This window comes from Rhinolophus sinicus, linkage group LG02, assembly GCF_036562045.2.
Source record: "Rhinolophus sinicus isolate RSC01 linkage group LG02, ASM3656204v1, whole genome shotgun sequence".
Taxonomy (NCBI): Eukaryota; Metazoa; Chordata; class Mammalia; order Chiroptera; family Rhinolophidae; genus Rhinolophus; species Rhinolophus sinicus.
Genome location: NC_133752.1, coordinates 170,761,778 through 170,785,798, shown reverse-complemented (window position 1 = coordinate 170,785,798; position 24,021 = coordinate 170,761,778). Strand labels below are relative to the sequence as shown.

The 24,021-nt window shown below is 36.5% G+C and overlaps 1 protein-coding gene across 1 annotated transcript in view; it reads left to right on the top strand.

Annotated features, from left to right (window-relative positions):
• The window catches only part of DERA (deoxyribose-phosphate aldolase), an 83,639-nt gene extending 59,953 nt beyond the window's left edge, over positions 1–23,686 (top strand). Inside the window, exons 7-9 of the mRNA XM_019744673.2 lie at positions 18,953–19,065; positions 22,626–22,775; positions 23,088–23,686. Coding sequence (XP_019600232.1) covers positions 18,953–19,065; positions 22,626–22,775; positions 23,088–23,144 — 320 coding nt within the window. The 3' untranslated portion in view covers positions 23,145–23,686. The remainder of the gene's footprint in view (positions 1–18,952; positions 19,066–22,625; positions 22,776–23,087) is intronic.
• The last annotated feature ends 335 nt before the right edge of the window (positions 23,687–24,021 follow it).

Below are 24,021 nucleotides of genomic sequence, written 5' to 3'. Positions count from 1 at the left end.
CAAACTTTCAGAATGCGTTCTACTTCTAGGTTGGAGAATTGTGTATTAAACTGCTCAATTTAATAATTAAGGTAGAAAAATGTAACTGGTTTATCTATGTAGTCAACTAGCAGTTTAATATATGCAGATCCTTTAAATCTGAATCTAAAACTAAGTAGTCAAAATACATAAATAGATAGAGAAAAAGTAAAAAGCACACATAATTTCCCCAGAGACCTTACCCAAGGCAAAGGAAACACTGCAGAAAGCAAAACAAAACAAAACTAAACTAAATAAGCCTAACTGCTGCCTAGTAACCTTGTTTCCCTACCAAATCTTGCTTTTTTTCTTTTGCATTTGATTTATGAATCTAAGACGTTTCATGCTTCCTGGAATCTTTATTAAAAGATTACTTTTAAATGCAACAATTTCCATTTTTGTTAATGCATTAAAAAAATGAAGCAAATAAAGACGGGTGGGGGGACAGTATTTTCTGACTTAAGAAAGAACTGGCTGTCTTCCTAAATTTTTATAACTCGTCTCTTTAACACATTAAATTGTATGCTCTCTTTTTAAAGACAAGAGGGTATTGACAAATATATCCTTTGCACAATGGCAACACATGACTTAATGGGGCTTTGGTTCTCTGTTACATTCCTTTCTCAAAAATTAATATAGATTACATTTATTAATTTTTTTGAGATTTAAAGAAAATCTTAGTATAAATTAAGATAGAAATACCTTGGGAGTTTGCAAAATCAAGGTTAGGAACCATTGATTTATGAATTATATAAGTCATCTTCATATGTGTGTTTCTGAGTAAAAGAGGTTAGAAATCTTGATAATTTAGTGTGATTTATGAACCTATTTTAAGAATTAGAGTCTATGAATAATTAGATAAAGAAACAGCAACTGAGAATTTGGTTACATGCCCTATAGAGTTCAAATTAAATTTTGCAAAAAGCAGTTTTAAAGATTGTTTTCTTTCTTTTCATTCAGTCTAATTCAAAACACATTTTCTAGCCAATATAATGAACTTGATAACACATGCCCTTGGATGATTTGGAGTACAGAAAAGTAGTGTTAGAATTACAAAGATTATTCTAAAGACCAGTTTGCCACCAACTAAATGAGTAAAGAAAAGTTGTGTGTTTGTGGACAATTTTCAGCTAAAGCAATGATTTACAAATTGTATTGTATGACACAGTATTTCAGTTGAAACTTCTTTGAAAAAGAGATCACAAGGTCATACAACTTTGGGGACACTGTGTAACATATACCCCTGTAAGCCATTCATAGTGCACATGCACTTAGAAAAGACCCTGAAAGTTTACAAAAAGAAAAATTGTGTATTTTTAATAAGCCCTCATACAAAACCTGTTTTAAGGTATGACAAAATTTTTCTCATGTATCATTATTAATACTGAACCAAAGAATAGAGTAATGGGTATTATTAGGTTCTGTCAAGATCTGTAGACACAGAAGGTTGTGTGGGAGTATAAATTTTTAAGCAGACAAGATTACAATGAACACATAACTATAGGAACATAAGCATGCCGGTATAAATAGTTCAATTTTAGAAAACCTCCCTTGCACTCTCTTTTAATACTGCCCCTTTCCTGTTGTTCCTGTGGCTATTGTCTGAAACTCCATGGTTAGATTCTCATTCTTTATATTAAACCTGTTAAAATTTAAATTCACTTAAAAGAAGTAACAGGTTCAGTAACTGTGTAACATTACTTGAGCAAAACTACCGTATTTCCCTGAAAAATAAGACCTAACCAGAAAATAAGCCCTACCATGATTTTTCAGGATGTTCGTAATATAAGCCCTACCCCAAAAATAAGTCCCAGTTAAGATCGTCAGTCAGACGGACGCATTTACTATGTCTGTTGCAACACACGATGGACGTATTAAATTATAAAATAATATTAATATAATTAAATATAAGTAAATGATATTGACATTAATACTTAAAATAAATAATAACATAAATTATAATTAAGTATTTGTAAATACCCAAGTGGGTGCCTTTGGATGAGAGGTAAACAGATGAACTCGAGACTTATTGCCGAATGACCAATAGGAGTACAGACACAACACACGAATAATGTGCGCACTTGATAACGAACAGATGCGGTTGTGTCTAATATGACTCTTCATAATTCAATGTCGTGTGTTGTAACGGACGTACTTAATGCACTTGTGTGAAATAAACGTTTTCTGAATTTTGGTGCCTGCAATTTTTTGTCGCTTTTGTGTGGACCATCATCCTTAACTGTCATTTTTGTTGCCACTCCTGTCTCGTAAGTCTTCAATTAACACTTGACTTAATGGTAGATTTAAAGGGAATAATATTTTGATACCCAGAGAAGATGAGTGCAAAAAGAAAGAGCTATTCCATTGAGTGGAATTGTGGAGGACTCCGGGGGCAAGAATCTTACGGCTTTCTGCAAAGAGACGAAGATGAATATCCGAATGGCCCGAAAATGGCGAGCAGAGTACAGTAACCTCAGTCAACAGGTGGTTGAGGGAACTGCTAAGAAGTGCAAGTGAGGATCAGGTCGGCAACCATTATTTCCTGAGCTGGAAGACATCATCTGTGAATTGATTGCTGACAGGAGAGCAAAGGCTTTGGTTGTGCGTACGGCTGATGTTCAAACATTTGCCCTTGCAATGGCACCAGTTAGAAGTATCCCCAGAAGAATTCAAAGCATCACAACACTGGCTGGATGGCTTCCTTCAGCGATATGAACTGTCTCTAAGATCAACAACACTGTTCAAGCTGGAAGATACTGAAGTTATTAAATGTACACTTGCATTCAGTTCCTTTGATGATGGCATTGACTTTTCTAAATACCAGCTCTCCAACATGATTGCTGTGGATGAAACTGCAGTGTTTATGGGCCAAGAATCTCAAATGACAATTAATCAGAGGGGTGCCTCGTCAATCTATATTCCCTCCACTGGTTATGAAAGTGCACGTGTTACCTGTATTTTGGCAATTCGTCTGGATGGAAAGAAATCCCACCTCTAATCATCACTAAGGGCAAGAAAGATGAGGTTGAACATGTTTCAGGCATTTATGTTCTTGAAACCAAAAAAACCTGGTGCACACAAGCAATTATAAGGAAGTGGGTCGATTTAATGCTGCCACTTGTTTTGTGAGGTGGCCAAAGAGGTCTGCTAGTCTGGGATTCAGCCAGCACTCCCAGCGCTACAGACATGAAGAAGTTCCTTGCAGAGAGAAGAATAGATCAAATAATGATTCCACAGGAATGACCGCCTATCTTGCAATAAACAAGCTGTTCAAGGACAATTTGCATATGGAAATCAATGACTACATTGAAAACAGAATGGAGAGAAATCAGTGTGGAAACTTTGTGAAGCCTAGCCTACAAGAGGTCGTGACTTGGGTGAAGAATTCCTGGGATGAAATCACTGACAGCTGTGTTGCCAATGCACTACGAGCAGGCTACATGGACAACAAGTGCTCATTTAAGGAGAGATTGGGGCCAATGGTTCTACAGGAAATGGAGTTGCAAGAAATTCAAGCCAGAATTCGGGGTTTGGAGAGTTATGACGATATTCCAGAAGAAGATGATGTCACTGTATTTGAATAAATGTAGATTTTTGTACATGAATAAATGTAGATTGTTGTACATGGAATAAATGTAGATTGTTGTACATGAAAAAATAAGACATCCCCTGAAAATAAGCCTAATGTGTCTTTTGGAGCAAAAATTAATATAAGATCCAGTCTTATTTTGGGGGAAATACGGTAGTTGATAGATGAAGAGAACTGGATGTGGATTTTGTGACAATATTTGATTAAAAAACATCCATGGAGTTGAAACCTTAGGTTACAATCCCTTCTTCACCCTGTACCCTGCCCCACCCCACTGTGAAAAGAAGTCAGGACATTTGTCCAGCCAAAATCAGAAACTTTGAGAAAATAAAATTTCTCTTTAGGCTGAAAGCAGTGTTCCCAATCAAGATATGTTGTATTAATACTCTGATTAAATAAATATATAAATACAAAAGGAGAACAGAGGAAATTTAATACAAAATCTGCTCAGTTAAACTGACTGAAACTAAGACTAAAATCAGAAAAACAAAACCCAAACTTTCCCAATTAGTTAATGAGCAGCTGTGACTTAAGAGTGTGCTGGATAAATTGCTCTCTCTGACTACGCCCAGCGGAAGAAAGAAACCTCAGCCATTCACTTCCTCACATCATACCCCATTGTGGACTCCAGATCTGTCATTGTATCCTCTCCTCTCCAGCACTCGTATATATGCCACTTAGTGCTGCCTTTCTAGAATGGAGCAGTTTCTAGTCAGGAAAGCTTATTAATCATTGCGGAGCACACAGCGTAGAATGCAGGAGTCATTCACAGATATTTGTGGTGGGACAGAATAGGTCAAGGAAAGGTCCCTAGAGCTGGGAAGCATAAACCTGTGCTGCCATCCAGGATTTCTCAAAATTCTTTCTTGGACACTTAGCCTTAAAAATAGACCTATTACTCTCCGTGTTACAACCAAACTTTCTCGGCAAGATAGCTTCAGTGAGAGCCTGAAGTGTCAGGTAACTGCTCTATTTTTTAATTTTTATCAGGGTTTTTATAAAGCTCTTTGAACAGTACTCAGCACATGGTAAGTGCTATATAAGTATTTAAAGAGATTAATTAAACAGAAACCCTACTTTATTTATACAAGTAGCCAGCTATGGAATCATTGAAGAGTTTGGTTGTCTTTAGTGTAGGCATTAGTCTTTATTAAAGCTTGCCTAATACTGAATTTATTTAGATTTGTATATTTATTAACTTTTTACTGTGACCATTGCGTCAGCTGTATATGGTCAATATAATGCCAATGAATGAGGAGCCATGACCTTCAAAGGGTGTGTAGTTCACTGGCATGGGAAGTGGGGTCAGGCACACTGAGAAATTTTTCATCTTATTCAGGACCAGTGTCTTCACCAATTAGCTTTTTAAGACTTGTAACTTAGTTTCTTCCTCCATTTTCTACTATTGCTAGAGCTCCTTATCTCTGTTTGTTGATAAAACAGTTCCTTTCTCTCTGTTTCTTCAATAATTTGTTCGGAGAGATTAGGGTATCGATGCTTCATTCACTAGTTTCTCGGATGCTTCTCCAGAATCGGTTGTTCTGCGGCTTTTCAGTTTCAGCTTTTCCTAATAATTCGTAACAGCTTACTAGGATCTCTTTCATGTGCTACTTTTCCTTCCACATTTTATTTAGATGGACTTTTGACTCCTTTTGTCTGATTTACCAGTGTAGGTGGAGTGGGGAGTTGAGGCCTGGATAGGCATAGCTGGTGGTATGCAGGGGTCTCAGCTAGGCAGAGCACAGGGTGTCTGTGGGGGATGATACTTTGTGTCCATGTTTGCTGAAAGTGATGCCCAAGGGAAATTAATGGATGTAGTACACTATTAGATTTCTAGGTCAGCAGAGTGTCAGTAAACAGTCCAGGGACTGCATCAGATAGGTTTGAATGTGGTTGCAAATAGCACAGAACTTTATAACAGTGGCTTAAATAAATAAGGAATTATTTTTATCATAGAACAGTGTCATGCGGGAGACCCTGCTCGCTGCGCCATGTGTCGTGCGGGGCAGCCTGCGGGGTCTCTGGTCCCACTCCCCATATAAGAATGCAGGATGTGGCCAGGCCCAAAAGGAACACCCACGGAGCCATAGGTAGGGAAGTCATACTAGTATATTCTCGCTGGCGGCACTATACTCTCACTGGAGGCTGGATCCACACTGTCCGCAACCTGGCATCCTAACTGCAATCTGCTCTTGCTAGCTCAGCCACCATCTTCTTGCTAGCCCCCATTTGCTGCTAGCGTAGCCACAACAGTTATATTAGTGGCCAATGGCTCACTGGTTACAGCTGATGGCCAACTAGCCACAGCTGATGGCCATCCAGTCACAGTTGATGGTCATTTACTACCTGAACCAACACCTTTCTATGTGAGGCCGAGAGCCTGGAAACTGCTTTCTGCGGCTCTGTCCCCACAAACAATAAGTCCAGAGGTGTAGTCAGTCACTGCCCTTAGTTCATCATCAATGTCAGGATAGGAGCCTCTGCTAGTCTCTCGGCATTTCCTTCATGGTTGAAAGATGGCTGCCACAGCTCCACTCATCATGTTTACATTCAAAATAGGAAGAAAGCAATATCAGTGCTGCTACATATTGAAGGAAACAGTTGAACTGGGTCAGGTAGGATTTTGACAGGAAGAAAAAGGATGGAGAGTACAGAGTTGATAAGGGAGAGGGTATTTCTGCAGAACAATGACTAGTCAGGCTTAGGAGGCAGAAGTGTGCAGTGGTTAAAAGCCTGGACTTATACTTAGAAAAAGCTGTGTTCAATTCCATTCATGACATTTATAAACTGTTGTCTTAGCTGAGTTCCTCAGTATCTATAACCCCTGGTTTCTTCTTTGGTAAGTGGAGATAATAAGTGTACCTGTCTTTTAAGTTATTGTGGAGATTAAATGAGAGTAGATATATAAAATGTTAAGTTGGAGCCCGTAGCAGCTAGTGAGTTCTCAAAAAGGAGACCTAATCTACTCCTATCGTTGTTATTGTTGTTATATCATCATCATCACCATCATCAGAATGAGCTCAAGTCCAAGATACTTGAGGGTGAGTAGCAGAAGGGACCAATGGAATAGTAGGCTAAATTCAGATTCTGTAGAGTGGAAATTCTAGAATTTTATTTTGTAAGCAGTTGAAGGTTTTGAGATGAAAAATGCCATGATCAAACCTGTCTTATCAGTCCATTCCATATTTCAACACTTCTTTGTTCCTCATACTTAAACATTTTTTGTGTTCTTTAATTTCCATGTATTAAATATAAAAACTGGGCCAAGTCAATCCAGAAAACCTTCTTTCTCAAGAGTAAATTTATGATACTTGTGTCAGAAGCACAAATAAATGCATCTCGAGCATAAGCTGACACTGTTAGCTGTCTCTAACTCTGTTTTTTAAGTGCCTTTTTACCTTATAGGTTATCATTGTGAATCCCATTTCCCATTTCCCATTTTTGGTAATAAACTTAATAGCTGCAATTTTTTCTTTTCTGAGGTTTTACATTTTTAAGTTACCTATGTATTCACTTTGGATTTTGACATTTAATAACTCCCCTGAAATACCTGGGAGAAATTATATCTATAATATAACATGAACTTTAGGAGGAGGAAATAAATACTGCACTCAAAGCAATTACATAGGTAGTGTAAAAAACATTAAATATGTATCAAAAATTTTAAATGTAGGTTTGAAGGGAAGATAGGTAAATATCTAACTTAAACATATTAAGAAGCTATTTATATTGTTTTCTGATGGGGGAAAATCTCCTAAAAATGAATAGCCTTTAATCAAACCTATTAGTCTTGTGATAGCATGTTCTGTGAGAGACAGACAAAACTTCTGTATTAAGTGTGTAGTGTAAACTATTTGTCTGAAATACACAGCTCTACCATATGGTTATATGTAATTTCTATTTAAGAGTGTCAGAAAAGGAACCCATAGACCATCTGCTACAAGGGAACTACAGGATATTCATATATATAAAAAAATGTATACGCATTTTAAGAAAGGAAAAAACTGTATTAAAATTGTAATACTCAATATATACCGATAACAAAAGATTAATACAAGTTACATTTGACTGCTGCAATTACAAGAGGTGCTCAAGTGGTTACCATCAGTGTCCAGACACTTCTGATTACAGCAAACTACTGCTTGAGCATAGATAACATCTCTTAAAATGTACATACATTTTTTGGCACCCCCGCTGTGTGTGTGTGTGTGTGTGTGTGTGTACGTATTGGCAAGGCAGTGCCTTGAAAAACAATTTGCGACATCCAGGGAGATAGAGTTTTAGTTAATATGCAAAATGGATCCAGCTTGCTGGCATGTTGTATTAATTCATGACTTTTTCGGAGTCTAGGTCAGGACCATTCTTCCTGCCCAATTCACAGACTTCTTTCCCACCTCTGCCCTTTCTCTTTGCATCATGTGTTTTCAGGAATTTGTGAATGATTCTCATATCCCAATGATGCCCGTGATTTGGCAAAAGTTTGCGGTGACTCTTTCTGATTAGACCCTTACCATAGAGGAGATTTGCTGGGCCTCGTTTGCTGAGGAATCAAGGTTTCTGGTGGTGGCTGAGTAGAAAGGAATACAGATAAAAATGAAGGCGTGACTAGTTGAAAAATAGAGACAGAATTATAACTTGAAAATTGTTTGTGAACAATGGGATTGAGGCAGCATTGTTTTTATAAGTGGTTGGTAAGTGGTAACTGCAGTAACCTCCATAGCAAACCCGAGAGCTCCACGTGGTGAATAGTTTCCATTCAGAGCCTTTTCAAGGTTTAGCATCTATAGATCTGCTAATGGAAAGCATGAGTCTCCAGGTACAGTGAAGCAATCACCTAGAGATAAAACTCCCCACAGAAAAATTAACACAATGTTTTTATGAAAGACAGGTCACTGTAAAAAGTAACTCTACATAGTTATCAATTGTTGAAAAAAAAAAAGATTTATGATGACATTGAGGTATGATAATCTCAAATATGTTCTGCATTGTTTTTAAAAGCTTTGTGTTTAAAATTCATAGCACTTTCTAATCCTGATAAAGTAGCTTAATTTTCTAGCTTGCTTTGTTCAGTAAAATATATTTCTAAATCCATTTTAAGTAGCTATTTCTTCAATTTGAGTAATTTGCTCTCGAGTTAATAGATTCCACACTAGCATACCTGACTTTTAATGTTAATATATACTATATATTCCAAACTTGCTTGTGACAATGGGAAGCACAATCAAAATGAAATGCAGTTGTTTAAAGCATATCTTGCTTGTTATTTTGTTAAAATGCTTCTTCATTTTACTCTTCCTTGCCCAAAGTATAGTGATACCAAATCACATTTTACTTCGTATTGAGGTTCCATCTCCCTCTTTTCTCCCAGCAAATGCGAAGGAAAAAAGAATGTGTTAGATATGGTTGTGTCATTTTAAGATAAGATGACTTTAAAACTACCATATCAATACAGGACATTTGCTTAACATAATAAATCCCTACGCCAATAAATTCAGCTGTAGAGGCTGGCCAAATAAGGAAAGCAGTTTGATTTCGAGGCATTTGGCATCGATAACTTGATTTACAGATTGATGTTTTCATTTTATATTGAGTCTAAAACACTTTGCTATTTTATCCACACCAATTTACCTGTACAATAACGATGCCTGTAGCCATTTCTGGCATTTTCTTTTGACCATCCAGTACTGGCCTAACGTCATGAATCTCATTTTTCCTTTTCAGTAATGCTACCAGCTCTCTGAAGAACAGGGTGATGTGATAAAGATAGACAAATATGTTTTTCTTTAGGTAGCCAGACCAGGAGAAAACAAATAACTTATTACTGAGTCAGGGTTGACTTTACCCATGCACAGTCCCATTAAGGGAAGCCTTGTCTTGTGCACTGCTGTGTCCCTAGTTTTTACAACACTACTTGCACATAGTAGGTGCTCAGTAAGTATTAGTTGAATGGATGTTGAAGGATTGGGAAAGAATAGTTGAATTGAGCACAGCGCCATGAGCACAAGTCATATGCAGTCTTGAGTTTGTAAGTGTGGTTTAGAGTTATTGCTGTGTGTTTGAAAACTCAAAGCAAGGCCAATTCCACACAGGATTAAGGGGCCAGCCAGATGGCCAGTTTCCCAGGGTGTTAATCCATAAGAGGCATTGAAACCACTGAAAATGTTCAAGACAGAAAATTGCATTTACTACAATTCTTCTACTGTATGTGATTGGGATTGGCCATCCGACATTCTAGGAATATGCTTTTATGTTCTCCAAACATATATTATCTGCTTTCTAAGGAGGGCGGGCCCAATTAATTATAGAGCTTTTGTTTGGTGAGCTAAGTATTCAAATGTAGGGACAGAACTGAATTGTTTGGATGAAAGAGAATAGTTCAATTCTGTCACCAGGGAACTACTTACTCTACCTCTAGGCAGATTTAAACCCTTTTTGCTAAATAAATTTAAACCAACATTTAAAGGATATTAGTTTAAAAGGACATCCAATTGTAGCATACGCGAAGTGAATACAGATTTTGGTGTCTCATTGAAGCCCTAGACCAGTCCAACAGAGATATATAATTTAAAATTTTTAACAGCCACATTAATAAAGTAAAAGGAAACAGGTGAATGTAATTGTAATAATGCATTTTATTTATCCCAATAAATCCACAACATATCATTTCAATGTGTAATCCATATAAAAATTATTAATGAGATATTTCACACATCTAGTTTTTGTACTGAGTCTTCAAAGCCCCATATGTATTTCATGCTGATAGCACATCCCAGTTTGGACTAACCACTTTTCAAGTTCTCAGTAGCCACAGTGGTGAGTGACTATCATGTTGGATAATATAGTCCTAGACTGAGCACACGGCAGTCAGGGATTCCCAGCTGGCATCATTGAGCTGGTTCTAAAAGGTCCTTTAGTCAGAATTCTCTCTCTTTGGCCAGCATGAAGTTCTTAGTGATAACACTACTCTTTAAAACTCTTAAAGAACTATAATGATGAATCTGTTGAAGTATTTTCCCTCAAAAGTAATGCTTTAAGTAGCTTAATGCTTGAATATGAATACTGTTCATTTGGTTATCCTAGTCTGCGTAGTGAAGCAATATCAATAGATAACTGTATCTACTTAGACCAGTGATGGCTCAATGTTATGTTATCATTAGTGGCGATTAGAAAGGAAGCCTGGATTATGGATGCCATACTTGGGAGCCAGTAGGAAACCACTTACAGAGAAGACGAGGAGTAACCTTAAGACGTGAGTTCAGGAAAAAGGGTGAAGGTCCAGATGATTATGTAAACTTGAGTTGTCAACTAATTGATAATTTTACTTAGACTTAGTTTTACTTGTTTTCCTGTTTCTCACCCTTCCTCCCTTGTGAACACCCCCCCTTTTTTAAATTTTAAATTAAGATGTAATTCCCATAAGATAAGCTTTACCCTTGAAAGTGTACCATTCAGGGGATTTTAGTATATTCACAACGTGGTGCAACCATCCCCACTATCTAATTTCAGAATGTTTTGTTTTACTTTCATATGGTCTAAGGCTCCCTGACCCCTAACTCTCCTTGCTCGATTACCTTACTCAAAAGGGGGAGGGAGAAAGGGGAGAGAGGTGAGAACTAAGAAGTGCAGCATGACTTTTTGGGGAATTTATTTCTGAACTGTGAACTCCATGTAGTTATTTACAAACATCCTCAGAAGCACTAACAATATTAAAAATTAGAGGAGGCATAGAGCTTGGTTTAGGAGACATTCTGTTGTTTCCCAGTTTGACTCTTGGTTCAGATGCTGACAATATGGTCTAGTAAACATTTGAGTTAAATAATTCCTTGCTTTCTCCAAATTTGTTAAAAAAAAAAAAAGTTGTTTGAAAGATTAAACCATTAAAATCCATTCTAAAATAGATATTTGCATTGATTGGTAACTGATCTCTAGCATTATTGCAGTTCTGAAACTCATTTCAAATAAGCCAAGTTTTAGAAGTGAAAGGAAACTTCTAGCATAGTAGACATAACTCAAGGACTTTTGTGTGTGTCAAGTGATTCTACCACATCTTTGTATGGTTAGCCATAATTGTTTAAAATAGTCTCCCAGGGACATTACTGTCAATTACTACAGATTATGTAGTCAGAGTCCCCACCTTGTCTTTCATTTGAATCATTTTGTTTTGCATTATTTTAAATGGCCACATTTTTATGTTTATTGAGGGGAAGGCAACAACAAGGAATGTGGTTATCATGAGCTAATCTTACCCTTGGGGTATTTGAGATAGTTTCTAACTCGGAGATTGTGATTGCTTTCTGATTGCCATTGAATCTGAACATGCCTTACTACTTAATTATGATGCGCTGTTGCCTTTTTCATGTGATAGACTGAATCAACTGAGAAGTATTTCCAGAGCTCACTATTCAGATTGAGGGAAAGAACTGAGAGAGCAGGTGTTTCTATTTTTTTCTTTCCTTCTTAGACTTTTCCTGTCTCTTTTAGAAAACATCTCCCCCTTTTTCATAAGGTTAGCTGTTATCCCTAGATCATGTAAGGATGTCTGTAGTATAATTGGTCTCCAGATTGAGTATTAACACCATATTGATACCTCCACAGGGACCTTCTGCTTCCATCTTTACCCTGACCAGTTTTTTAGCCATAACACTGGATCTGTATAGCTCACCACAGATGATTTTCAAGCCTATGTTGAGTGAAAGAATACAATATCAAAGAATATGTTTTAATTTGGGGCTTCATATTTTTGTACAGTATATTTGTTAAAAGAAAAAAGTGTCCCGTTGCAGATTGCAAGTATAAATTAGTATCAGAATTACCATACAAACTCTCTTGCTAACTTTAATCAGTAATTTTTTTAGAGAACGATAGAAAACATGGTGCTAGAGAATAGTGTGCTCAGAAGCTCTTATTATTGGGTTGGCATGAATTCCACTGAATGACAAGCTTTCTCAAGCAGCAGTTGATTCTAATCCTATTTTTCATTAGTGAAGTATAAAATGTTAATAATACCTTCCATTGTGCTGTTCTTTTGTAGCATAGTAGCATGTATCCTCTGTGTTCACCAAGACTCTCTTTAAGATCCTACTAGTAACTTCCTATCTCATAAATAAGATTTGTTCAAGAAATAAAAATGTATGTTTTCCCATTTTTAGCTATATGTTTTTCTAATAATCACATCTGAAGCTTATTATGCAGTAATAGCCTTAAGATATTATTTTTTTAAATGTACTACTTTGGTCTTAATACTAGTTTTTAATCTCCTTGTTTCTATGAAGTCTGAATGAGATTTTCAAAATTGAATAATAATTTGATCCGTTAATCTTTTGAAGCTAGTAATTTTATTTTCCTCTCTTTGCAGTCTCTGAGGTTCGCAAATGAATAGTGCTTCATTACTGCACTCTGCATTTAATAACCATTATCCATTATCTTGTAATTAAGACTCCCTGTAACGAATCATGAGGACAATGCAAAAATACATAGTACATTTCTTTAATGAACTGGAAAATGTTCATCTTGTTCTATTTAGTAATGAGTTGCTGAATAGTCATTAAATCCACTGGAGAATAGAGCTAGATGGATTTTGAAGACTGTCTTGAGTTTGTGGTTAATCTATTAGAATTAAAATTTCATCTTCTATTTTTATCAACAGCTGATTAGAAGTCATTCTGTTTGACCAAATTGATTAGAAGACCATATACAAGGGCAGCTGTTGTTTAATGAAAGTTTTTAATGAAACTGTACCATGGAGACTTGTAATTATAGGCCTTACAAAAGCTTTGAGTTGCTTTAGACCACAAAAAAAAAGTATTGTGCTAGAGATTTCAAATTACGAAAATAAAAAAAAAATTAATATAATACTACAAATTTATTATTAATTTTCATTTCAACTAATCACAGTTGAATACTAGTCTATTTTATGTGTTACTTTTGACTTCAGGTCTTTCATCTCCTAGGTTAGTCATTTCATTGAAATTGTGGGCACTGATGAAAGAGCATATATATGGATAGCTATTTTAATTGTAAGATATTTTCTCATAAGGTTTATTCCGCAAGCTGAGCAGAGGTGAGCTTGGTTAATGTTGGATTTGCATAAGCTCTGAAGAAAGTCTGTGGTGCTCTGGGGTGTTGGATATTCAAAATGTCGCATTTATTTCTCTAAGGTAATTTTGTTTTAGCAGAGGGACAGGGAAACAATATTAAAATAAGAAGTAAAACAAAAGTGTGTGCCTACTTAATCCCTTTGGAAAATCCATTGTTCTTTTGACAGTAGTAAAATATTAATGTACTTTCTAAAGTATTTTGTGTAATTAAAGCTAGGTCTTCTTCCTGGATTTAAAGAAATAGACAGTGGTGCCTGCATGCTTGAATTGCTGTTTTAATCTCTTGTGTTGTAACTGACTCTTCATTGTCTTTTCTCAACCTATCCAAAATAGACACTGCAGTTAGTGTCTTAAACACTGATTGTGGGTGATTAGACCTCATGTTTCCTAAGGCACTTTTACAATCACATGTTGTAAAATACATATTGACACACACCCTCCAAACATAACTGCCCTCCACTCCCCCATGCTCCCTGGCCCCCACAGTGATTCCTTAGATAAATCCATTTATCATTCTTTGGATGTGTCTGATACTTTTCAGTGTTTCTTCTAATGGTAGTGTTTTTCCATCTGCCCTCTCTTCTTTATATTTGTTTTCTCCTTCAGAGACTGTACCAAATTCTACCTGTCCCTTACCATTCTGGCTAAAGTGAATCTCTGAATCTTTCAAATTCTGTTGATCATAATAGTTACTTGGCATATGTCTAAAACACCGTAGATACCATATATAATTTGTATCTCTATTCATACCTGATTTCTAAATAATAAAGTTGGCCTTAATATTTAAGGACTTCTGGTTTTATGTGAAAAGCTTGGAAGTTGTCATTCCTGTCCTTTAGAACAGGGGAACTCTGAATAAATTGAAAATTAATGACTTTTCTAAGACTCATCAAAGAACTTAGATCAGAGGGCAAACTGCCACCTTGAAATCTGGAGAGACAGGCAATCATGAGAGTTACGACCAAGATCTGCTTACCTGACAGAGCCATCAACTGGTAGGAACACTTACATGGTAATTTTGACAAATGGTTGGATGCTGAGTGTGGCCTGCTACTTGGTGGGTTGTTCCTCTAGGAACCCCAGATTCTTACAGTGAAGAACCAAGAAAGATCCCTATGGGCTCTGGCTGGAGAAGGGGAAGATAATCATTGTGAAATATGTGCAGCGCATTCTCCTTAACAAACGCCTCCTCTCCAGGGCAGAAAACTTTACTAGAGTCTTATCCTACCTGGGAGGGCATTTCCCTTCTAGTCTTCCTGCCTTACCAAATTGGGGAGCAAAGCTAAGACACCCTTGTGATGGTTACAGCCAGGGACACAGGCCCACTAAAAAACTGAAATTTAATCATAAGATTATAAAATACTTCCTCTCCTCCATACATTACCACCATACCAATAGGGCTTCAATAACCTTGTGGATTACAGCTAACAGAGCTGAAAATATAGACTCTCTCTGAGGAGGAATATTTAGGAAGCCCAAAGTAAGCAGGGGAGAAAAAACCAAAGATACTATAGGATTTGGAGACTCTGGTACCTAAGGCTACAGCAGACATTAAGCACAGTCCAGCGCCTAGCCAGATTACCATAAAATCTCATGCTAAAGGCCTGTTTATACAATAGTTGTATTCTATTACCCAATATTCCATGTCTGGCTTTCAACAAAAATTACAAGAGATGCTAAGAGGCAAGAAAAAGATATAGTCTATAGAGAGAAAACAGTAAGTATCAGAACCAGATTCAGATAAAACAGGAATGTTAGAATTATCAGAAAGAGAATTTTAAATAACTATAACTAATGGAAAAAGTAGCTAGCATGAAAGAATGATAGGTAATGTAAGAAGAGCAATGGAAACTCTAAGGAATAGTTAAAAGGTAATGCTAGAAATCAAAAACACTAGAACAGAATAAAATGTTGCTTTAAGCCACTGTGTATGTTATAATTTAACAACCACAAGAAATTAATGCAAGAAGAAAGATATAAAACTGTCTTTGTTTGTAGATGACATGATTGTCTATGGAAAAAATCCCCCCAAACCAACAAACTCCTGTAACTAAGTGAGTTTACCAAGGTTGCATGATACCAGGTTAATATACAAAAGTCTATTCCTTTCTTATCTACCAGCAATTAATAATTGTAATTTGAAATTTAAAAGACTACCATTTACAATAGCAAACCAGAAATGAAATACTTAGGTGTAATCTAACAAAAATATGTACAGGATCTATATGCATAGCTATTAGATTGGCTAAAATCCAAACCTTGACAACACAGATTGCTGGCGAGGATGTGGAGCAACAGGAACTCTCATTCACTGCTGGTGGGAATGCAGAGTGGTGCAGCTACTTGGAAGACAGTTTGTCAGTTTCTTTCAAAGCTAACTATGGTCTTTCCATACAATTTAGCTGTTGCCCCTAGATACTTACCCAATTGATTTAAAGACTATGTCCACACAAAAACCTGCATGTGCATGTTTATAGCAACTTTATTCATAATTGCCAAAGACTGGAAGCAACCAGGATATTCTTAAGTAGATGAATGGATAAACAAACTGTGGTGTAGCCATATAGCAGAATATTATTTAGCAATAAAGAGAAATGAACTATGAAACCATGTAAAGACATGAGTAAACCTTAAATGCATATTGCCAAGGGAAAGAAGCCAATCGGAAAAGCGGTATGATTCCAATTACATGACACTCTGCAAAAGGCAAAACTATTGAGCTAGTAAGATCAGTGGTTACCAGTGCAAGTGGGAGGTGAAAATGTGAAGTACAGGAGATTTTTTTAGAGTGGTGAAAGTATTCTGATATTGTAATGATGGGTATATGACATTGTACATTTGTGAAAACCACTAACAGTTTCACAAAGAGTGAACTTTAATATATGCACATGAAAAAACACTATGTCCACACAAAAACCTACTGTGATATATTAGGAGGAGAGTATCCTCCCTGACCCTGCCTCCAAACTCTTCTAAAGGCGGTTGGCTCTTTTGGTTAACTTTTGATGGTTTGCTTTTTAAGTGACTATACCTTTTTTTCAAGGCCTCCAAATGTGGTCTTTGTGTTTTACCTTAATAATCTTTTCTTTCAAGATGCTTAAAAGAATTTAGATGATATCCAGTGTTTTACCCAGAAGTTTTCTAGTGAATCCAAGCAGTGTCACCTATTAGAAAACACATCTTGGTCTCATTGTGAATTATTTTGGGATATTCCGCTCACCTTCTTACATCTATATGGAGGTTTTAATTTCCTCTCTGTTTGTCTTCTGATGTTGTAGGAGCCAGGTAGCGGTTTTGTAGTCCCACTCCATTCATTCATTCATGTCATGTATTAATCAACTTAGCACACACCCCATCTTTTGCACACACCCCAGGGCTTTTGCACTTGCTATTTCCCTACTTGTGATGCTCTTTTCATAGATTCCTGTCATTCAATCTTTGCATTTCACTCATCAGAGATATCTTTATGATGACTCTATTTAAATATAGCTACCTCTCCCCAAATCCATCCCGCTCTATCTCATTACTTTGCTTTATTTTACTTCATAGCACTTATCTTCACCTGGCATTTGTTATACATTTGTTTCTTGTCTTTCTCTTCTAGAAATTCTCACAAAAGCAGGAACTTTGTGTATTTTGTTTAGTGGTCTATTCCCAGCATCTAGAACAGTCTAGAACATCATAAGCACTCATAAATATTTGTTGAATGAATGCGTCTATGACAAGTATTTCTCCATTTCTCCCATGGGCCTGTTTACAGAGCAAAAGAAAAGAAGGCTTATGATGATCTGTTTGATATATCAGAATTCTTATGATATTTATACAGATTGCAATATTACCTAGATCCTTGCTCCATTTATATTTGTATAACACTTGACAGTTTTCAGAGTGCTTTCCCATCGATTGTCTGATTTGATTTCTTAAGTAACACTATGAAGTCAGTAAGAATTTTTAGATTTATTGTACAAATGATAAAGGTTGGGAGATGGAATTTTCCAGGTAAATATCATAGCTAGAAACCAGATCTCCTGACTTCTACCTCAACAAGGATTATGTTTCATTCCCACTTGCACATAGACTATGCATGCTTTTGAGAGCAAGGGTTTGAATTATTTGTTTTTATATTTTTTCACTGTGCTGTACCCACAGTGTGCTTACTAAAGGGGTATCAATTTGAACCTTTCAACCCACAGAATAGTCATGCAAGTATCTTTTCCAATTGAAACTAGAGGGGAAAGTTTTGGCCACTTCTTACCTCCACTTCCATCAACCACTTCTTGAGGGGAGAACCTCAGAGGTTAGCCTTACATGAGGGTCCATAGATTCAGTGGGCTAGGGCTGTAAATTTGCATACGAAGCACCTAGGAACTTTGTTTATATTCAGATTCAGATTCAGTTGGTCTAGTGTAGGGCCAGGGAGTCTGCATGTTTGACAAGCTCCCTGGTGGTGCACATGCTGCAGGTTTGTGGTTCACATTTTGAGGCTTTCTGGGATAAGTAACCACCGCATGAAAGATGGAACCTCTATTTGGCTATCTGACTGTGCGACCCTAGGTAAATTCCTTGGAGACACTGTAGCATATTGGTTAGAATAGTGCACAGTGCATTGCACTCAGTGAGTCTTAACAATATTATCGTTTCTTTGTCTCCTTGTGTTATTCTGTTAAACCACATCAATAGGTTTAAGATACATTTGCAACACGGGTCATTATTTAAAATATTTGCAAGTTATGAAATAGCATGGTGTCTTTCATGAAAAACCTAATCTGGATGGAAGATACAATAGTGCTTTTAACAAACAGTTAATAATCAGCTAATGGTGATTCTTAGAAACAGTAGAAATCAGCTAATGGGGATTCTTCATGAGTTGGCACTCCAGTTTTGTAGTCAAGTGTTATATGGTGTTAAGCACAGGGCATAAATTTGTTTTTATTCATCTCAGTTATGCATTAAATAAACCAACTTGATTTTAATTGGTAATATGGAAATATAGAGGCAATAGCCCCAGGGGTCCGTACGAATCCATTTGGTGCTTAATTCAATTCATCTTATAATAAGGAGAAGAAAAAGTATGGACAGAATTATTTTAAAGAGAGGAATTTTTTTTTTTTTTAAGTTTTCAAATAATTAATGACACAACTTTATTTGTGTTCCTCAGGAAAAAAATTTACATGACTCATTTCTTCCACTGACTCAAAATCTTAAAAGTTTTTAAATTAATGTGTTATTTTTCTTCCTTTTGTTTTAGGATCAGATTTTATTAAGACTTCTACTGGAAAAGAAACAGTAAATGCCACCTTCCCTGTAGCAATAGTAATGCTACGGGCCATTAGAGATTTCTTCTGGAAAACTGGAAACAAGGTATATTATTGCCAGCAAATCTTTCTTCAGAGTAAAGATAATGTTATTTATAGTGCTAGTTACAGCCACGATAACTGATAACTATCTTTATATGCAGAAGGTGTGAATGAGTTACCTTTATTAAAATGTTTAATTTACCTTTCATTACAAAAGAACACATTCATGGAGAAAAATGTGCGATTAACAGAAAGTGAGTGTGAGTGTGGGAGTAAGCATGTGTGATCAAGATGTAAACTTACTTTATGTTCTTTTATTAACCGAAGACAATTTTATCTCTGACAAGAGATTCCTAAATGCGTTCTTTAATGAACTAATTCTGCTGCAACACAGAGGCTTTCTGGTAAGGCGTTGGCCAGCGAAAACAGGTTAATGCAGAAATTAAACTTCCTTGAGGAATGGAAAGAATTGCAGAGTAACATTTATTGAATGATAAGCTGTGGTGGTGATATGAAAAGTATGCAATATAATGGGAAATAATCTTTTCCTGTCATTATTGAAGGACACACATAAATTGGTTTTTCTGTTGGGAAACCCCCGGTCCAGAAAAACTTATTACTTTTAATAATATGAGGTGAAGAGAAAATTCTTGAGGAGATGAACTTATTAAACAAAATAATGAAATGCTGTGAAACAGCAGGGAAAAGGTAGCTAGCCGTTATATAGCTCTTGAATTAAATATCCATTTTTGCGTTTCATGGCAGTTGGATGTGCTCTTTGGAAGACTGTTAAGCTGAGGAGGGTATAGGCTAGCTTTTGTCAGCTTTTCGAAAAATAATACATATTTTTTGAAACATGAAGTTAAAAGGAAAAATGCGTATGAGGTGTTTTTTAAAATGAGTTTGGATTTTCGTTTTCACTTCAAGTTGCTTGTTTAGTTGCAAATTATCTCAAAGGAGTTTTCTTTCCTACATCCTTGTAGAGAAAGGTAATTTTTTTTAAATGAGACTTTCCCTTCCTCAGAAGGTAGCTTTTAAAACCAATCTCTTGATTTCTGCCAAATAGACACCCCAAAAAAGACCTTTAATCTTTTGCCAACTGGATGTGATGACTTTATATGTGACTGTAGCTTCAGTTTATTTTGGAATCAGAGACCTTTTTTAGAATGTACTGGGTTTCAGAGGAAGTGAACTCCTTCCAGAATTTTCTCCTTCAGAATAACTTTATATCTTCAAAAAGTACAAACAGGATAAATATCTACTGTGACCTACAGATGAAAGTTGACCCGACGCAAATAACCTCTGCTTAGTAGCCTTTTCGCAGTGATCCAAATTAAAAATAAATAAGTAAGTAAAGCTGTAAAAAATGAGAGAACTCTATCTTTGGGTACCCAATTGAGTGAGTGGGCCCATCTCTCATTAGACCAATGATTCTTATTCTTGTCCAAAGAACATCTAAATAGATGTGAAACTTTTTATACTTAAAGATGCCTGGGCCCTCATCCCTGGCACTCCTGGATCAGAGATAGTCCTCAGGCATCTCCACTTGTCATAAGCTTCGTAGTCAGGACTAAAACCTTTCATTGGGGACCCAATCAAGTTTTGGTCTCAACAAACATTTACTGAGTCGTTAGCTATGTTCCATGTTAACCTATGTTAAATGCAAGGGATACAAAAATGAACAGGTCCCTTCCCAGGAGTCCCCTTAGACTACAAGTGAAGAATTTCAGTCAGCGTTTTAAATGCCCCATGTGCTAGGCCAGAGCAGAGGGTAAGGGACACTTCACTATCTTTCAACACTTTTTAAAAAAATTGTGTTGGTGCTTTCCTCAGCTAATAAACAAAGTTCATCCCAGTTTCATTAAGAAACAAACAGGTATAAGTCAAACCGTATTCATTTTAGTCACACTTGATTTCACACAGCGAGGTACTGTATTTGTAGCTTGCAGAACCTTTCAGGTTGTTGACAAGTTGCTTGGGTAGCCCTTAGACTGTAAAGTTTCTACATCGTTGATTTAAGGGGTGTTTTAAAATGTGATCAGCTGCCTTCCCGACCATGATTAGTGTCACTCCTAAGAAGCAGAGGTTTAATATTTCATAACTGATTTCACTGCAGATTTATGTTTTCCATACTCTGTTCCTTAAAAAAAAAAAGTACAAACTTATGCGAGAACCTCTGTTTAGAAGAATTGCCAAACAGATTTGCTGACACAACTGAATTATATAGAAAAATCTATATGCATCAGTGCCTAATTGATAGAAGTGCTTCTATGATTAACATTATGCTAATATTGGCTAATTGATTTTTTGGGGTTTTTTTGCCTCAATAAATAACCTCATCCCACTTATCTCCCCCACTCCCACCACCTCCCCTCACTCTTACAAGTCACTTGGACTCCAGAATAATCGGCAGATATGGTTAGAATCTCTCCATAGCTGTTGTTAAACAGTGTGCCGTTGTGTGATTGTGGCAGGGAAACCAGTTGGGAGACCTTTACTGATATTCCATGTGAGAATTGATGAGGGTTTAAACTAATACAGTAGAAGTAAGAGGGGAGCGGAAAGTGAGCCCAGGGGACATATAGAAGTTAAGATGGTAGGATTGTTTGGCCTTGGCTATTGACCAATTATATGTGGTGTGGTGAGGAAAATGGTGGAGTCTAGGTTAACTGTGAGGTTTCTAGCTTGGGTTGATAATGGGACCGTTCCTTTATCCTTGTCTCCCTTCCCTAGCATTCTGTTAGTCCTCACCCCTGCCTGTCAAACCAACAGCTTTCAGTGGTTACGTGTGTGAGCTTTAGTACTTGGGCTGTGGGGTGTTTTCTTGATTACTCCCATCTAGAGTATCTAATGGATAGTCAAGTTCTCGAGACAAGTAAATCCAGAGAAGCAGGTTTTACTACATATAGAACACATTTATCCTTTTCTAATGGACTCAGAGATGTCATTTGTAAACATCAGATACTGGCTGAATTGTGCTGTTTTGTGGTCAACTTCAAAGACTGCTGAAATGTCAAGAGACCCTACACTGTCTTTCTACTGGGCTTATTTAACTGGGCTGCTCTCTGTAACTCTATTTACAACTTAGAAAAAAAAAAGGCTCTGCAGTTCAGTTGATTAAAACAACTGTCAGCTCTCCTTGCTACTACTGCCAGTTTGGTTAGGGTGACCTCGCTGATTTGCTCCTCTTGTTTTAAATACACTTATTGTGTCTTTTGCACCTCCAGATGAAGGGCTGAAAGGTGTCTATACAGGCTTACTTGTAGAATGAATGGACTTTTGTGCCATGTTTTCCTTTTTATTGACACCTCTCTTGTTTATCCCAGGTTCACAGCTATAGTCTAGATGGTTGAGGGTTATGACTTTCCAATAAGTGAAATGTTAATGAGGGTTATTAACTCTCATTAGTGTCTCCTCAGAAGCTGTGACATTCTTCCCATTAATCCTGGAAAAGTCATTTTGTAGTGCGAATGGGCGAGTCAGTGATCTAAGCTCTTTCGCTGGGTGAACTGAAATAGATTAAAAAAAAAAGAGAGAGAGAGAGAACCTGTAATAATGCAGTGCCATTTTTTAAGGCAATTCAGTAATAATAAACCTTGTTCTCTTTCCGTCCTTCCCTTTTAGGTAGGCTTTAAACCAGCAGGCGGCATCCGCAGTGCCAAAGATTCCCTTGCTTGGCTCTCTCTCATAAAGGAGGAGCTAGGAGATGAATGGCTGAAGCCAGAACTCTTTCGAATAGGTGCCAGCACTCTGCTTTCGGACATCGAGAGGCAGGTGAATAATAACCCATTGTCCTTGGAACAAATTGAAAGTGTTTTTGAGAAAGAAATGAAAAGTCATCTATTGGGCTGTGAGAACTAAAGAGGAACACTCATCTGAGGTACCTCATCATACCCAAACCTCTGCCGTCTTCCTAGCAAGCTTCCTAAAGCAGGTTGGATGGAGATTATGCTGAAGCCTGTAATCGTGGGGCTTTACAATGAAATGTTAATTAAAGTTATTAATTATTATGTAATGGTGTAATAATTAATTGATATGTGTAATAATATAAAATTATTAATTAACTAAATTCTGCCTTCCTCACAGATTTACCATCACGTAACTGGAAGATATGCAGCTTATCATGACCTTCCGATGTCTTAAATCAGCAATGAATTCCAGGAAAGTTTTCTGCAGCATTGAAAAATTATTTTTCTACGCAAATGCTACAATTATTTAGTGAAAAAATGGAGGAATAGGTAACTGACTTTTTTCCCTTAAAATTTCCATTGAATTTAATTCACAGAATGGAAGGGGAAAAAAAGCCAATCCACACATGGTACTCATTTCAGGCACATCTAAAATGATCTTAATTACTATAAGATCTGCACTGTTAATTTTGTGAAGGCTTTCTCTTAAAAACTCCACATAAAATGTTAATGATAGCTTTGACAACATTGAATTCCAAGGGGAAAAAAAATGTTAAATTGCCCAAGAAACGTGCTTTAACAAAAGAAAACGTAGCACCCCTGACCTGCTGCTGTCCTCTAACGACTCAGGAATCACTGACTCAGCACTAATTTCCTGCCTTGAAAATCCATCTTTAATTTTTGCAACAGATATACTGTTTTATTAATGAAATTTCTGTCATTGTTATGTGAGACTATGGATATCATTGAATTTTTTAATTAAAAAAAATCCCTGTAGTTGTTTAATTTTTCTGAACTTTAAGTTATAACAAAACCATATTGCAAAATTAATCCATTGAACATGTAAAGAGGTTTTATCAATGACTTTCTGAATCTCCCTAGTAGAGTCCTTGGGTATTTATCTCAGATAAAGCACCTCAGTACATTATTAATGAATACAACTTATATATGTATTCTGAAACTTTTAAGATTTTCTGGTGTAGTGAATAGGAAAAAAGAGCAGCAGACCCTAACATAGCACTTAACAAGTACTAAACTCCTTACAGATATCAATTTAATCCTTGTTTAATCCCTATAACAGTAAAGTAAATACAATAAGATTTTTAATCCTT